A 16,852-nucleotide genomic window follows, 5' to 3' on the forward strand; every position below is an offset into this window, starting at 1 on the left:
CGTGTGCTGCAGGGCCGAATCAATTTGTCTATGAACGATAAGATATCCTGAACACAGAGAAACATATGAGAATTGTCACAAAACAAATTAATACATTTTACAGGTCAACAAACAGATTTAGACTGAACTGATGCAAATCACAGAGCATACCTGTCTCCCAGCTTTGACCTCTCTAAGTACATTCTCATAACAGACCTCTTCCATATCATGAAGTTGTTGAGTCTACACAAGAAGAGAAAACAAGAAATATGACTATTTTTCATTAATGCATGCTAGAAAAAAAAAATACTGTTGAGGTGGGGTGGGTTACAGGTATATTAATTAGTGGTGAGGTTTGGTTGGAATCAAACACCAGTGTCAAATTAACCCCTGTTACAGAGTAACTCCCTTATATCCATTTTAGATACATATATTATATTTTACTATTATACAAAGAATGAATTGATAATATTGACTTCTGTAACCTGAGCCTAATTAACATCCCTACACTGTAGTCTTGGCTAGTTAGCATTTGAACAGACAATACCAGCACATGGCCAGCTAAGCTCACTGATACAGCTAGCCCACATGCTGTGAAAGAGACACCCACAGGTTGCAGGTATGATATATCTACTTGAAATCACAGAGCTCACTCACTCAGAATCAACCTAGCCTCCAGAAGCATGGATTGCTCATCACCAGGGCCGATCTCCTTACTAAGGCTAAGTATTGTAAACACATGGCTTAATGGCATAGAATAGTTAAATATGTGTTTGTGGTAAAGTAGTTGTGAAACGATTGGCATAGAATAGTTGATTTGTAAATACATTTGACTTTAAGGTTAATGGTACTTGTGCAATCATGTGATTGTTATGTGTTTGTGATAATACTCTGTGAAATCTGTAATGGTAATTGGAACATTAGACAATCTGTAGAATAGCATCTCTGGTATACATTTGTGGATAGTGATTTATAACAGATTGTAGTGGTTTTATATAGTGCATCTTGCTGAAATATAGAAGTCAACACATACTTCCTTTTGTTACTGTACTCATGTGCTTGTAGCAATGGCATGCTGATATTTGTGGTTACTTGGTGATCTGGTCTTGTGATGGCTCACATGGACAGCATGAGATATGTGGTGCTGGTCCGGGAAGGCTGGAATTAGTTGGTTTTAGGCCTGAAAAGTTAGCATAATGTAGGATATTTTTATTCCAAAGGTACAGACCGGGATTGGCATATAATTACAGGCTACATTATATAGCATAGCCAGCATACAATATGCTCTGGTTATTGAGATACCGTGTTGGCTTGGAATTGTGAAATGTGATTAGATGGCTTGGAATTGTGAAAGGTGATTAGATGGCTTGGAATTGTGAAATGTGAATAGATGGCTTGGAATTGTGAAAGGTGATCAGATGGCTTGGAATTGTGAAATGTGATTAGATGGCTTGGAATTGTGAAATCAGCACATATGCATTATAATGAAGCTTATACATTCTGGAATCATGGGAGTTTTCAAAAAATGGAGTCTATCTTCTGTCCCATGCAGTCTGTGGACTATGCAGTCATATGCTGCCCCTCCCCCCCCCACACATATATAACCCAAAACCAATCCCCTAAGATATCTTTAAGATATATATCTTTCCAACATATATCAATAAATCTAGGATTTAGCCAAGTGCTTTGAGTGATATCTCCCCAGTAATAAATATATATATATACATATACACACATACATACATACATACATACATACATACATACATACATTTTCACACTTCTTTCTTCCTGTTCTTTTCTTATATAGTTTGAATCTGTGAAACTATTATGTGGTGACTTGCATTGTATTTGACCAATACTGTTTAATGATAAATGTGATTTCTATGAGTAGCAATTGTTTGATGAAATACATTCTTACGTTTTATATTCTATATGACTGGTGTGCATACTTCCATGAACAGAATATTCCTAATGAATTAAAAATATATATATATGTCGAGATGCAACCTCTGCGGGTTTGTTAATAAAAGGTACACAATTAGTGATGAATTATTATAAATCACTAAGAGTTAAAATTATACATTTGCTCCAAAGATATGAAATATAGTAATATAATACAAACAATAGAATCAGACAGAGAAAAGGATGGGAATAGAAGAGAGGAAAAGTATACCCCGCATCAACCCCGGAACCCAGGACCGCACACACATAGCAATATCCCCAGCGTTAGAGGCACTGAAGCATATATTAAGTTGACGTTCTATGTGCATAATGTGAACAACAGGTGTGTTCAATACATCTGGGATACTGAGAGTATTTATACATTTTCATTTTTAATACCATTGCCAACATAAATTGACAATTTATTGATTGGGGCTCCCCAAATTATACAGTATTTTATCTGGAGTCCCCGCAAACTGTACTCCTGCCCTGCCGCACACATTAATACAATGCAGGCTATCCAGCAGAAAAAATGTGCTCAATTCTAGTTATACTCCTAAAAGTGCGAGCAAACCTAGCAAGGTATTCCACCAAATCACCCGCTATACGTGCAGACTGAGCCTTATGCCTAACTGAATCTACCAAATTGTCAAGTTGGTAAATCAGTGATTCTAATCTGACCTTGCATGTAGAAATATGATCAATTGTTTTAACGTAGATCCTTTTCAGACATGTAGATTATTTTGAGGCTGATATCGGTCAGCATGTCACAAGCTTAACATGATTTGAAGACATCTCCTCTTCCAAAATAAAAATCAAAAGCACATTACATTCATTTTTCTTTGATGCAGTCACACCAAATAGCCCCTCTTGACCCGCCAGGCCGCCTAAGAATCTTCTAGTGTCAGGAGTCACTTATGGCAAAAGTGTGTTTTCGTCACATTGCAATGCAGCTAGGATGCACGGGAGACTATGATGATTAATTTGGGATATGAAAGTTGTTTATCTGTGTGCGACTGAGTCTCTGAATACATTGTGCTACAATGTAGCAGCTGCAGCTTTGTTCTGCTCCGTATACAGACTCAACCACACACACACACACACACACACACACAATACAAGTGTCATATATCAAACTAATCATTACAGTGTCCTGGTGCATCCCAGTCGCATTGTGTTGTGACTAAGACACACTTTTGTATAAAAAAATAAATAAAAAAGACACGTGGCACACTCACGCCAGGCATCTTGCACATGGTGTATTGAGGCAAGTTGTATAAAGACACATCTGTGCGTACAATTACAGATCAATGAATGTTCAGACTCTTATCACAGACACAATACATACAACTGACTAAACAAGACCCAAGCAGGAAAATAAAGTAAATATTATCTATTAATTGCGTATATCATTGTATGCTTCTATGCAAGTGAGATGTGCCCTCACATCTAGCCTCGATACGCCACATAACACGAGATGCCTTGTTTGATTGAGCCGCCAGATTATGTGCAACTCTGTTAGTGTCTGGTCTTTTCTTGCCAACTATGGCGCACCAGGAGACAGTGCTGATTAATTTGATATTGTGCGTGAACAAAAATAAGATTTTAAACCTACCGGTAAATATTTTTCTCGTAGTCCGTAGAGGATGCTGGGACTCCGTAAGGACCATGGGGATAGACGGGCTCCGCAGGAGACATGGGCACTTTAAGAAAGACTTTGGATCTGGGTGTACACTGGCTCCTCCCTCTATGCCCCTCCTCCAGACCTCAGTTAGAGAAACTGTGCCCAGAGGAGACGGACAGTACGAGGAAAGGATTTTTGTTAATCCAAGGGCAAGATTTATACCAGCCACCGCAATCACACCGTATAACTTGTGATATACTAACCAGTTAACAGTATGAAAACAACATAGCATCAGTCCAAGACCGATGAAAACTATAACATAACCCTTATGTAAGCAAAACTATATACAAGTCTTGCAGAAGAAGTCCACACTTGGGACGGGCGCCCAGCATCCTCTACGGACTACGAGAAAAAGATTTACCGGTAGGTTTAAAATCTTATTTTCTCTAACGTCCTAGAGGATGCTGGGACTCCGTAAGGACCATGGGGATTATACCAAAGCTCCCAAACGGGCGGGAGAGTGCGGATGACTCTGCAGCACCGATTGAGCAAACAGGAGGTCCTCCTCAGCCAGGGTATCAAACTTATAGAACTTTGCAAAGGTGTTTGACCCCGACCAATTAGCAGCTCGGCACAGCTGTAGTGCCGAGACCCCTCGGGCAGCCGCCCAAGAAGAGCCCACCTTCCTAGTGGAATGGGCCTTAAACGATTTTGGTAACGGCAATCCTGCCGTAGAATGCGCCTGCTGAATCGTATTACAGATCCAGCGAGCAATAGTCTGCTTTGAAGCAGGGCCACCGACCTTGTTGGCTGCATACAGGACAAACAGTGCTTCTGTTTTTCTGATCCTAGCCGTTCTGGCCACGTCAATTTTCAAAGCCCTGACCACATCAAGGGACTCGGAATCCTCCAAATCACGTGTAGCCACAGGCACAACAATAGGTTGGTTCATATGAAAGGATGAGACAGCCTTAGGTAGGAATTGAGGACAGGTCCGCAATTCCGCTCTATCCATATGGAAAACCAGATAGGGGCTTTTATGTGATAAAGCCGCTAATTCCGAAACTCGCCTAGCCGAAGCCAAGGCTAACAACATGACCACCTTCCAAGTGAGATATTTCAACTCCACTGTTCTAAGTGGTTCAAACCAATGTGACTTAAGGAAATTTAACACCACGTTAAGGTCCCAAGGCGCCATCGGAGGTACAAAAGGAGGCTGAATATGCAGTACTCCCTTCACAAAAGTCTGTTCTTCAGGTAGAGAGGCCAATTCCTTTTGAAAGAAAATGGATAAGGCCGAAATCTGAACTTTAATGGAGCCTAATTTTAGGCCCAAATTCACTCCAGTTTGTAGGAAGTGAAGAAAACGGCCTACATGGAATTCTTCCGTAGGAGCATTCCTGGCCTCACACCAAAAACATATTTTCGCCATATTCGGTGATAATGTTTAGATGTCACGTCCTTCCTAGCCATTATTAGCGTAGGAATGACCTCATCCAGAATACCTTGTTCCGCTAGGATCCGGCATTCAACCGCCATGCCGTCAAACGGTGCTGCGGTAAGTCTTGGAACAGACAGGGACCCTGTTGCAACAGGTCCTGTCTTAGAGGAAGAGGCCACGGATCTTCTGTGTGCATTTCCTGCAGATCCGGATACCAGGCCCTTCGTGGCCAATCCGGAACAATGATTATTGTTCTCACTCCTCTTTTTCTTATTATTCTCAACACCTTGGGTATGAGAGGAAGAGGAGGGAATACATAGACCGACTGGAACACCCACGGTGTCACTAGGGTGTCCACAGCTACTGCCTGAGGATCTCTTGACCTGGCGCAATACCTTTGTAGCTTTTTGTTGAGACGGGACGCCATCATGTCTATTTGGGGCAGTCCCCACCGACTTGCAATCTGTGCGAAGACTTCCTGATGAAGTCCCCACTCTCCCGGATGCAGGTCGTGTCTGCTGAGGAAGTCTGCTTCCCAGTTGTCCACTCCCGGAATGAACACTGCTGACAGAGCGCTTACATGATTCTCCGCCCAGCAAAGAATTCTGGTAGCTTCCGCCATCGCCACTCAGCTCCTTGTGCCGCCCTGGCGGTTTACATGAGCTACTGCGGTGACGTTGTCTGACTGGATCAGAACTGGTCGGTCGCGAAGTAAGGTCTCCGCTTGACGTAGGGCGTTGTATATGGCCCTTAGTTCCAGGATGTTGATGTGAAGACAAGTCTCTTGACTTGACCAAAGGCCTTGGAAATTTCTTCCGTGTGTGACTGCTCCCCAACCTCGGAGGCTCGCATCTGTGGTCACCAGGATCCGATCCTGAATGCCGAACCTGCGGCCTCTAGAAGGCGAGCACTCTACAGCCAACAAAAGGAGAGATACCCTGGCCCTGGGGGACAGGGTGATCCGCTGATGCATTTGCAGATGTCACCCGGACCATTTGTCCAATAGGTCCCATTGGAAAGTCCTTGCATGGAACCTGCCGAAGGGTATGGCTTTGTACGTTGCCACCATTTTTCCCAGGACTTGAGTGCAATCATGCACTGACACTTGTTTTGGCTTCAACAGGTTCTTGACTAGAGTCATGAGTTCCTGAGCTTTTTCTATCGGAAGAAAAACCCTTTTCTGGTCTGTATCCAGAATCATGCCCAAGAAGGTCAGACGAGTCGTAGGAACCAACTGTGACTTCGGGATATTGAGAATCCAGCCGTGTTTCTGTAACACCTTCAGTGAAAGTGACACACTTTTCAACAACTGCTCTTTTGATCTCGCCCTTATTAGGAGATCGTCCAAGTATGGGATAATTGTGACTCCTTGCTTGCGTAGGAGCACCATCATTTCCGCCAATTACGCTGAAATTGGTAATGACAATACTGTACCGTAATTCTCAGGTACGCCTGGTGGGGTGGATAAATGGGAACATGAAGGTATGCAGCCTTTATGTCTAGATACACCATAAAATCCCCCCCTTCCAGGCTGGCGATGAGCGATGCCACCTTGAATTTGAACCTTTTCAAGTATAGGTTCAGAGATTTTAATTTTAAAATAGATCTGACCGAACCGTCCGGTTTCGGGACTACAGCCAAGGTTGAGTAATATCCCCTTCCTTGTTGAAGGAGGGGAACCTTGAGCACCACCTGTTGGAGATACAATGTGTGAATTGTATTTAATATTATCTCCCTTTCTGGGGAAGAAGCCGGTAGGGCCGATAAGGAAAACCGGCGAGGAGGCACCTCTTCGAATTCCAGCTTGTAACCCTGAGAAACAATTTCTATTGCCCAGGAATCCACCTGTGAGTGAACTCAGATGTGGCTGAAGAGTTGAAGACGTGCTCCCCACTGGGGCGGACTCCCTTAGCGGAGCCCCAGTGTCATGCGGTGGATTTAGTAGAGGCCGGGGAGGACTTCTGTTCCTGGGAACTAGCTGTGCCCTGTGCCCTTACCTCTGGTAAGAAAGGACGCTCCTCGTACTTTCTTGTTTTTCTGCGACCGAAAGGACTGCATTTGATAATGTTGTGCTTTCTTAGGCTGTGAGGGAATATAAGGCAAAATATCAGATTTACCAGCTATAGCTGTGGAGACCAGGTCCGAGAGCCCTTCTCCACCCAATTCCTCACCCTTGTAAGGTAAAACCTCCATATGCCTCTTTTTGTCGGCATCACCTGTCCATTGCATGTTCCACAGGACACGTCTAGCAGAAATCGACTTAGCGTTGAATCTAGAACCCATTAGACCAATGTCTCTTTGAGCATGTCTTATATATAAAAGACAGCATCTTTTATATATCCTAGGGTCAATAACATGGTATCCTTATCTAGGGTTTCAATCCACGCTGATAAGGTATCTGTCCACGCTGCTACAGCGCTATATACCCCTGCCGACACAATCGCCGGTCTGAGTAGTGTACCAGAATGTGTGTAAACGGACTTCAAAGTACTTTTCTGCATGCTATCTGCAGGATCCCTGAGGGTAGCTGTATCTTGGTATGTCAGCGCTACCTTTTGGGTAAACGTGTCAATGCCTTGTCCACCTTAGAGGAGGATTCTCATCGTATCCTGGCCCTAGCAGGGAAAGGATACGGAATGAGAATTCTTTTGGGAAACTGCAGTTTCTTGTCTGGAGATTCCCGCTCTTTTTCACACAATTCATTTGGCTCATGAGAGGGGGAAATGTTATCTCAGCTTTCTTCCCCTTAAACATGTGTACCCTCGTGTCAGGGACAGATGGGTCATCAGTGAAATGCAAAACAACTTTTATTACAATAATCATATATTGAATACTCTTCTGCCAGTTTTGGCTGTAACTTTGCATCATCGTAGTCGACACTGGAGTCAGACTCCGTGTCGGTAGCAGTGTCTATTATTTTGGATAGTGGGCGTTTTGAAACTCTGAAGGTCCCTGCGACATAGGGACAGACATGGGTAGATTCCATGTCTGTTCTCTAATCTTTTGTGCAATAAATTTACCTCAGCACTTAATTCCACATATCCAGTCAGGTGTCGGTGTTGTCGACGGAGACACCACACACACACATTTGCTCCATCTCCTCCTTAGAAGAGCCTTTTACCTCAGACATGTCGACACACACGTACCGACACACCACAAACACTCAGGGAATCCTCTTATCTGAAGACAGTTCCCCCACAAGGCCCTTCGGAGAGACAGAGAGAGAGTATGCCAGCACACACCCAGCGCTAATACCCCAGGAAAAACACACAATGTGTTTACCCAGTAGCACTGTAATACTATTATTTGCTGCCAATTATGTCGTCCCCCCCACTCTTCTCTGAAATCCCCTTTCACCGTGGATAAGCAGGGGAGAATCCGGGGAGCTTCCTCTCCGCTGTGCTGTGGAGAAAATGGCGTTGGTGAGTGCTGAGGGAGAAGCCCCGCCCCCTCGGCGGCGGGCTTCTGTCCCGCTTATATATAATAAAAACTGGTGGGGGCTCTTTATATATACAGTGCCTAGCTGTATATATATATATCTCTTTTGCCAGAAATGAGGTTTATATTGCTGCCCAGGGCGCCCCCCCTGCGCCCTGCACCCTTACAGTGACTGCCGTGTGTGAGGTGTGTGGGAGCAATGGCGCACAGCTGCACTGCTGTGCGTTACCTCAGTGAAGATCATGAAGTCTTCTGCTGCCTCTGAAGTCTTCTTTTCTTCTCATACTCACCCGGCTTCTATCTTCCGGCTCTGTGAGGAGGACGGCGGCGCGGATCCGGTACGAACTCCAGGATGAGACCTGTGTTCTGACTCCCTCTGGAGCTAATGGTGTCCAGTAGCCTAAGAAGCAGAGCCTTGAAACTCACAGAAGTAGGTCTGCTTCTCTCCCCTCAGTCCCTCGATGCAGGGAGTCTGTTGCCAGCAGGCTCCCTGAAAATAAAAAAACCTAAACAAATATACTTTGTCAGGAAGCTTAGGAGAGCTCCCTGAAGTGCACCCATCTCCTCTGGGCACAGTATCAAACTGAGGTCTGGAGGAGGGGCATAGAGGGAGGAGCCAGTGCACACCCAGATGCAAAGTCTTTCTTAAAGTGCCCATGTCTCCTGCGGAGCCCGTCTATCCCCATGGTCCTTACGGAGTCCCAGCATCCTCTAGGACGTTAGAGAAAGTCTGTATATGTAGCACAACAGAACTTGTACTGAGAAAAAAAAAACCCAGTGGTTGCTACTTGTAGAAACAAATGATGATTATCCAAAAATGGTGGTGCCTCAGGTCTGCAGGTAGATAGACCTGAGCATTATTTGAAGGGTACACATTACAAGAAATAAAAGACTTATAACTCTAAAATACAAGTTACCTAACATAAATAGCTAGTAATAACATTAATAAATGTGTAACACAATGTATCACAGACAGTGAAGGGAACAATCTTCCTATACACAGATTTCTTGTAAATAACCTCATTGAAGGACACTGCAGACCTCCTTTTTTCTGACATAATTATTGGTAATGGAGAATGCTCGCACCAAAAATAAATAAATAGAGGGTTGGACACAGTGGCGATAAAGATGCACAGAGATGTTGTGTCTTATTGGAGAGGACGAGGTGTGTCGCAGGCATTCATAGCCTTACACATTCAGACACACAGATCTGCACAGAGAAAGCACTTTGCAGCCACATTAGCATAAAGACACAGCCACATGCGACTCAGAATAAAGCTCACAATGGAAACGTTCAATGTATGTCAACTTTTACATAAAGTATATCAGTAAATGACACCAGACATTACATTTTATAAGGCAATTTGGATTTTACATATTAGCAATCCATTAGGTAGATAACCAAAAGCCCACATTAGCAATTAACAGAAAATTAGGATTAACTTTAGCAGGCAGGTTATTTGTATTATAATAGCTTTAATTAAATGTATTGTTAAACTTAATGGAAATAAAAACAAATTCAAATATACATCCTCTGTGTCCCAAGATTTTATAATGCAGAGCAGTCTGGCTCATTATAACACAAGGTCAGAGCAGCAATGTATTGGGTACCAGGGCCGGTTCTAGACCTTGTAGCGCCCAGGGCGAAAGTTTCCTGTGACGCGCCCATCCCCCCCCCCCCCCCCCGGGTAAAATAGAGCTGGTGCGCGTCCAAAAACAGGGGTGTGGCTTCTTCACAGGGAAGAGGATTGGCCACAGTTATCCCCCTGTACTTGTGCCCCCCTGTAGCTGTGCCCCCAGTAGATTTGCCCCCAGTAGTTGTGCCCCCAGCAGCTGTACCCCCTGTAGCTGTGACCTCAGTAGCTGTGATCCCTGTAGCTGTGCCCCCAGTAGATTTTCCCCCTGTAGTTGTGACCTCAGTAGCTGTGACCCCTGTAATTGTGCCCCCAGTAGCTGTGCCCCCCTCCTGATTCCCGACCGCTGCTGTGCTGCCGTCCGTTTCTGGCCGCCGGCTTATCTCTATGGGAGAGACGTCATGAAGTATCTCCCATAGCAGCGCTGCACAGACACTAGAGGTCAATTATGACCTCTAGTGTCTGTCACTGGAGCCGGCTGCAGCGGGCGCCCACACAGCCCACGGCGCCTGCTGCCGGCGTCACTCTCGGGACAGCGGCACCCCGGGCAAATAGCCTGCTTGCCCGTGGCAAGAGCCACTACTGTTGGGAACCAGTGGCAAACACAGGATTTCTAGAGGGAGCTTTCCAAATGCAATCCACATTCACCTACTCTGTGGTACATTGGAGCAAGTGCAGGAGTTTCGGGAAGCGGTAGAAGAACCTAGTACCCACCCTGGACATTAATTTACACAGTGGTCTTTTTATACACTTGATACTGTATTAAATACAGTATTACAATTTAAACACAATATATGGTCTATAGTATATGCTGTATCAAACATATTTAGCTAATATAAATAAAAACATCCAGAAAGAGTTGGGTGGGTTATATTGTTTCTGTGCATAGTAAATACTAGCTGCTTTATTTTCATACTACAATTCAGAATTTAGTTTGTACAACCCCCACCCAAATCTAACTCTCTCTGCACATGTTATATCTGCCCCACCTGCAGTGCACATGGTTTTGCCCATTAGAGAAAAATGTTGCTGCTGCGATCAATTCTGAATTAGGCACTTAGTCCGGCAATAGCCCATTGCTGGACTGAACAGGAACAAGCTGACTGGAAAGTGTATAGCTGGGTATTGGACTGGATGACTGGAGCAGTATATAGCTAAAGACTGGACCGGAATATGCCAGATAACTGTAACAATATATACAACAGGTACTTGCTTAAAGGGCAGGAAGCTAGGTATACGTAAGTAATTCCTCATCATAGAATATCAATTGGCTGGAAAGTGAACTTGTAGATAATAATGTGATACTAAAGCCTTGGATTGAATAGATAGGGTCTTGGTGAAAACAATAAGGACTAAGGGGGTTATTCAGGTTTGTTAGCAAACCAAAAAGTAAACTAATGGGCAAAACCATGTGCACTGCAGGTGGGGTAGATGTAGCATGTGTAGATTAGAATGAGAAACATAACTTGGTACAATGGATCCGGGATGGATTAGAATAACTTGGCACAATGGAACCGGGCTTTAATGGGAATAGCTTGGCACTATGAATAACTTGGCACAATGGATCCGGCTTGAACCGGAATGACTTGGCAGAATGAGTGACTTGGCACAATGGATCCGGGCTTGAATCTGAAAGACTTGGCACGCTGAAGCTTGGTATAATTAATAAGGGCTGGACCGGAATAGCTTGACACAGTGGATCCGGGCTGGACCGGAATAGCTTAGTACAATGTATAAGGGCTGGATGGCAAGGCTTGGCGCTATGAATAGCTTTGTACAATGGATCCATGCTTGAACCAGAAAATAAGGAACAGTGCGCTGGTAAGATATGCAGACACACAGGGAGACCTGGTAATTGGAGCCACAGGACGCCTTAAGACAAATGTTGCTCTGGCACCTTCTGAACATAAGTAAGCGTATTTTATCCCCTTGCTCCTCAGCTATTGGTGGATGTGGTCAGCTGAACAGGAAGCACCATCCAATTGGTCTGTCCGTGGTAGCTGACCGGGGCCAAGATAGCAGTGCCCATAGAATGTAGCCAGCGGGAACTCTATGTGTGGACACCGGGATAGGAGACATGATAGACACTGCCAAGTGGTGACAGAGGGACATTACGCTAAAATCCAGAAACCAGCAGCCGCGCCTATCAGGTTGGTAAGTGGACCAGACTGCACCAGATAACTGGAACAGTATACAGCTAAAGACTGAAAGGTGCTGGATAACTAGAACAGTGTGTAACTGGTGACTGGACCAGACTGTGCCAGGTAATAGATTGGGATGGAACATCTTTGCTCAAAAGAGCAATAAGGAGTGACATTTCCACGATCACGGAAACGAGTACCACCACAGTTATATTGTCTGCTACTAACCGCAGGTGCACGAATGCACTGCGGAAGTTAATATAAATGGTCATTGGGAGCTTATCGACCCACTACTCAAGCCAATACATTCCCGCTGAATCCCACTCCCTGTCTACGGCAGCAGGAATGTCCTTGCTTAGTGTCAGATGACTAGTTTCTCACCAATTCCATTCAGCCTGAGTGTCAGCCGACACTCCCAGCGAATCCTGTATTATAATCAGCAAGCAAATGGCAGCTTGGAGACCCTTATAATGTGACAAGGATCACATACAATGGGTAAAATTTCAAATAGTACTTTTTTCTTTATCCAGCGGTTAAATCACTCACATGGTGTAAAAGCAGTTTGCAGGTGTCAGCATAACATTCCACTGGTTTGACAACCACAATGATACATTCTTCAATGGTTCCTAGAGTAACCCCAAACCCCCAGTCTATCACCTAGCTGGCTAGTCCAATGTCAGGAGCTGTTTCCATGAGCAAAAACAACATTCTTAAAGGCAGTTCCCAGGTGATACTAATCAATTTGGCTGAAGTTTCATTCCTGACCTGTCTGTCTGCTCCAGCATCACGCAAAATCTACTGGATAAATTTTGATTGCATTTTCACTATTGTATAGCTTATATTACTTTCGGATATAAAACCGCTGCTTCAACCTGGCTCACAGAACAAGGGATGAAGCTTTGGCCAACCCTTTTATACATGGGTGACGACTTGGATCATTCCCGGGTTGTCCCTCTTCACAATGGATCCAGGTCTTCCAGTGAGATGGGTCTTCCGGCATTTTTCAGTTCATGCTGAGAGATATCCGGCAAATAATTTTCTCTTAGGTATTACCCAGGTCATCGAGACCTGTATCACACCTTTCAGACCTAAGCTGGGTCAAGTTTACACGGATTGCAAGTCCCAGATAAAACCCTGATAGGGAGCAGGGTCACGGACCTGGGACTCTCAACCCAGGTAGACCCTTTCACACATAAGCCAGACCTGGCTCGATGCGCATTCACACACAAAAACCTAGGTTTTAGGCTTATGTCTAAATGGGGTATTAGTGACCTAGAAAGAAAAGGAGATTTATGGTAAGAACTTACCTTTGTTAAATCTCTTCTGCGAGGTACACTGGGTTCCACAGGGAATAACATCGGGGGTGTAGAGTTGGATCTTGACCCAAGGCACCAACAGGCTAAAAGCTTTGACTGTTCCCAAGATGCACAGTGCCGCTTCCTATATAACCCCGCCTCCGTGCACAGGAGCTCAGTTTTGTTAACCAGTCCAATGCAGTAGCAGGTAAAAGACAACAATCGCTAGTAGCCACATATACCACATTATTGCGACAGGAGAAGGTACCAGCGGCTAATGCCATACAAACCCAGAGAAGCTAAGTGTGTCAGTGTTGGCGCCCTGTGGAACCCTGTGTTCCTTGCAGAAAGAGATTTAGAAAAGGTAAGTTATCCTTTTCTGCAGTGGGGTACACTGGGGTTCCACAGGGAATAACATCGGGGGATGTCCTAAAGCAGTTCCTCATGGGAGGGGACGCGCTGTAGTGGGCACAAGAACCCAGCGTCCAAAGGAGGCATCCTGGGAGGCGGAAGTATCAAAGGCATAGAAATTTATGAACGTGTTCACTGAGGACCACGTAGCCGCCTTGCACAATTGTTCAAAGGTCACACCACGTCGGGCCGCCCAAGAAGGTCCAAGAGAGTACAATGGGCTTTGATGGTAGCAGGAGCTGGAAGACCAGCCTGTACATAAGCATGTGCAATCACCATTCTAATCAATCTGGCCAAGGTCTGCAAGCCATGCACATTTGTGAAAACCAAAAAGGACAAAGAGGGAATCAATCTCCTAAGAGAAGCTGTTCTCTTCACGTAAGTACGGAGAGCCTGTACCACATCCAAAGACTGCTCTTTGGGGGATAAACCAGGAGAGGTAAAGGCCGGAACCACAATCTTTCGGTTAAGGTGGAAAGATGACACCACTGTAGGCAGATAACCAGGGCGAGTTCTAAGAACAGCCAGTCATGGTGAAAAATCAGAAAGGGTGACCGACAGGACAAGGCACCAAAGTCTGAAACCTGTCTAGCAAAGGCAATAGCCAGCAAAAACAAGACCTTAAGAGTAAGCCACTTAAGGTCCATAGACTCAAGAGGTTCGAATGGAGACACAAGTAGGGCATCCAAGACAACCGACAAATCCCTAGGTGCCACAGGCGGGAACATAGGGAGGTTGAATCCGTAAAACACCCTGAGTGAAGGTATGAACATCAGGCAGAGTCGCAATTTTTCTCTGAAACCATATCGACAAGGCAGAAATATGAACCTTGAGGGAGGCCAGACGAAGGCCTAAGTCCAGGCCCTGTTGCAGGAAAGCCAAAAGCTTGGCAGTACTGAACATACAGTATATGCGTCATAATGGTTAGTCGCACACCAGGCGAAGTAAGAATTCCAGACCCTATAATAAATCCAAGCCGAAGCCGGTTTACGGGCCTTCAACATAGTTTGAATGACCGCCTCAGAAACTTCGTTGGCCCTCAATTCGGAAGCTTCAAGAGCCACGCCGTCAAAGCCAGCCGGGCCAAATCTGGTAGACACAAGGGCCCTGAACGAGGAAGTCTGGGTGTGGCGGAAGTAGAAGAGGACGCTCTATCTAGAGGCCCTGCAGGTCTTAGAACCAATGCCGTCTGGGCCACGCTGGAGCGATTAGTAGTAGTATTCCTCCTCCTTGCTTGAACTTCCTGATCACCCTGGGCAGAAACGACATCGGAGGTAATACGTATGGCAGCCAAATGTTCTATGGAATTGCAACTGCATCCATGAACGCTGCTTGAAGATCCCTTGTCCTTGATCCGAAGACTGGAACCTTGTGATTGTGTTGAGACGCCATTAGGTCTACATCTGGTAGGCTCTACTTGTCAACTAGGAGTTGAAAGACTTCCGGATGAAGGCTCCACTCTCTGGCGTGTACGTCCTGACGACTTAGGAAGTCTGCTTCCCAGTTGAGGACTCCCGGAATGAACACTGCCGATATGGCTGGCAGATGGCGTTCCACCCAACAAAGGATTTTGATACTTCATTGCCATGCGGCTTCGAGTCCCGCCTTTATGATTTATGTTCGCCACTGTGGTGTCGTTGTCTGACTGTACTTGAACAGGCCTGTTCTGTACTAGAGGCAGGGCTAGTGTCAACGAATTGAACACTGCCCGCAATTCGAGAATGTTTATCGGGAGGAGAGATTCCTCCCTGGTCCACCAACCCTGGAGAGAGTGTTGCTCCAACACCGTGTACCAGCCCCACAGACTGGCATCCGTCGTCAGAAGGACCCAGTTGGAGATCCAAAAAGGATGACCCCTTGCTCAGCTGCTGGTCCTGTAGCCATCAGCAGAGTGACAAGCGGACCTCCGGAGTCAAGGAGATCATGTGGGTCCTGATCCGGTGAGGCAGGCCGTCCCACTTGGAGAGTATCAACCTCTGCAGGGGGCGGGAATGAAATCGAGCGTACTCTACCATGTCAATAGCCGACACCATGAGGCCTAGTACTTGCATCGCCGAGTGTATCGACACATGTGGGCGAGAGAGGAAGCCTCTTATCTTGTCCTGAAGTTTCAGAATATTTTCCGGAAACAAAAACAACCGCTGGTTGTGGGTCTCCAATAGTGCTCCCAGGTGCACCATGCTCTGAGCAGGGACCAGTGAAGATTTCTTCCAGTTGATGAGCCACCCATGGGCTTGCCAGAATTGGACTGTTAGTTACAGATGACAGAGGAGAACCTCTGGAGAGCTTGCAGGGATCAACAAGTCATCCAGATACGGTAGGATCTTGATGCCCTGACGGTGGCGTAGAGCCGTCATGACTGCCATGACCTTGGTGAAAATCCTTGAAGCCATGGTCAGACCGAAAAGGTAAGGCCTGGAATTGATAATGTAGGTTGCCAATAGCATGGTATTGCTCTGGAAACAAACAAATGACCACACCTGGCGCCGCTACGATACACCAAATAAATATTGACAGCTTATTAGCAATCGAGTTTACAATGGATGTCAATAAACCTCTTTTCAGAGAGAGTTAGCATCTGTAAGCATGGTATTGCTGATGCAACACTGCAATAGGAATCTTTTTAGAGTTCACATCTACGGACCAGGACCGTAACCAGAGGATTCCGCGAGCCAGAATAGACGTAGTAGACGCTTTGGCAGCCAGGATACCTGCACCAGATGCTGCCGCCTGAATATAATGAGATTCTGTAATAATGTATGAAAGACATTGTCTAGCATTATCAGGAAAATCAGACGGTAGTCCAGTTTCGACTTCCTGAAACCAGGCCTCTGTAGCCTTAGCAGCCCAAGAGCCCGCAATAGTGGGCCTATGTACAGCTCCAGCAAGAGGGTAAATGGACTTCAAGCAACCCTCCACACGCTTATCCATCGGTTCCTTCAGTG

General features: G+C 45.4%; 1 protein-coding gene across 2 annotated transcripts in view; it reads right to left on the reverse strand.

Moving 5' to 3' along the window:
- Positions 1 to 16,852, reverse strand: part of ASCC3 (activating signal cointegrator 1 complex subunit 3) — a 1,202,160-nt gene that overhangs the window by 628,255 nt on the left and 557,053 nt on the right. For both annotated transcript variants that reach the window (XM_063917038.1, XM_063917039.1), the window contains exon 13: positions 151 to 222. In XM_063917038.1, coding sequence (XP_063773108.1) covers positions 151 to 222 — 72 coding nt within the window. The remainder of the gene's footprint in view (positions 1 to 150; positions 223 to 16,852) is intronic.

This window comes from Pseudophryne corroboree, chromosome 4, assembly GCF_028390025.1.
Source record: "Pseudophryne corroboree isolate aPseCor3 chromosome 4, aPseCor3.hap2, whole genome shotgun sequence".
In the NCBI taxonomy this organism is placed as follows: domain Eukaryota; kingdom Metazoa; phylum Chordata; class Amphibia; order Anura; family Myobatrachidae; genus Pseudophryne; species Pseudophryne corroboree.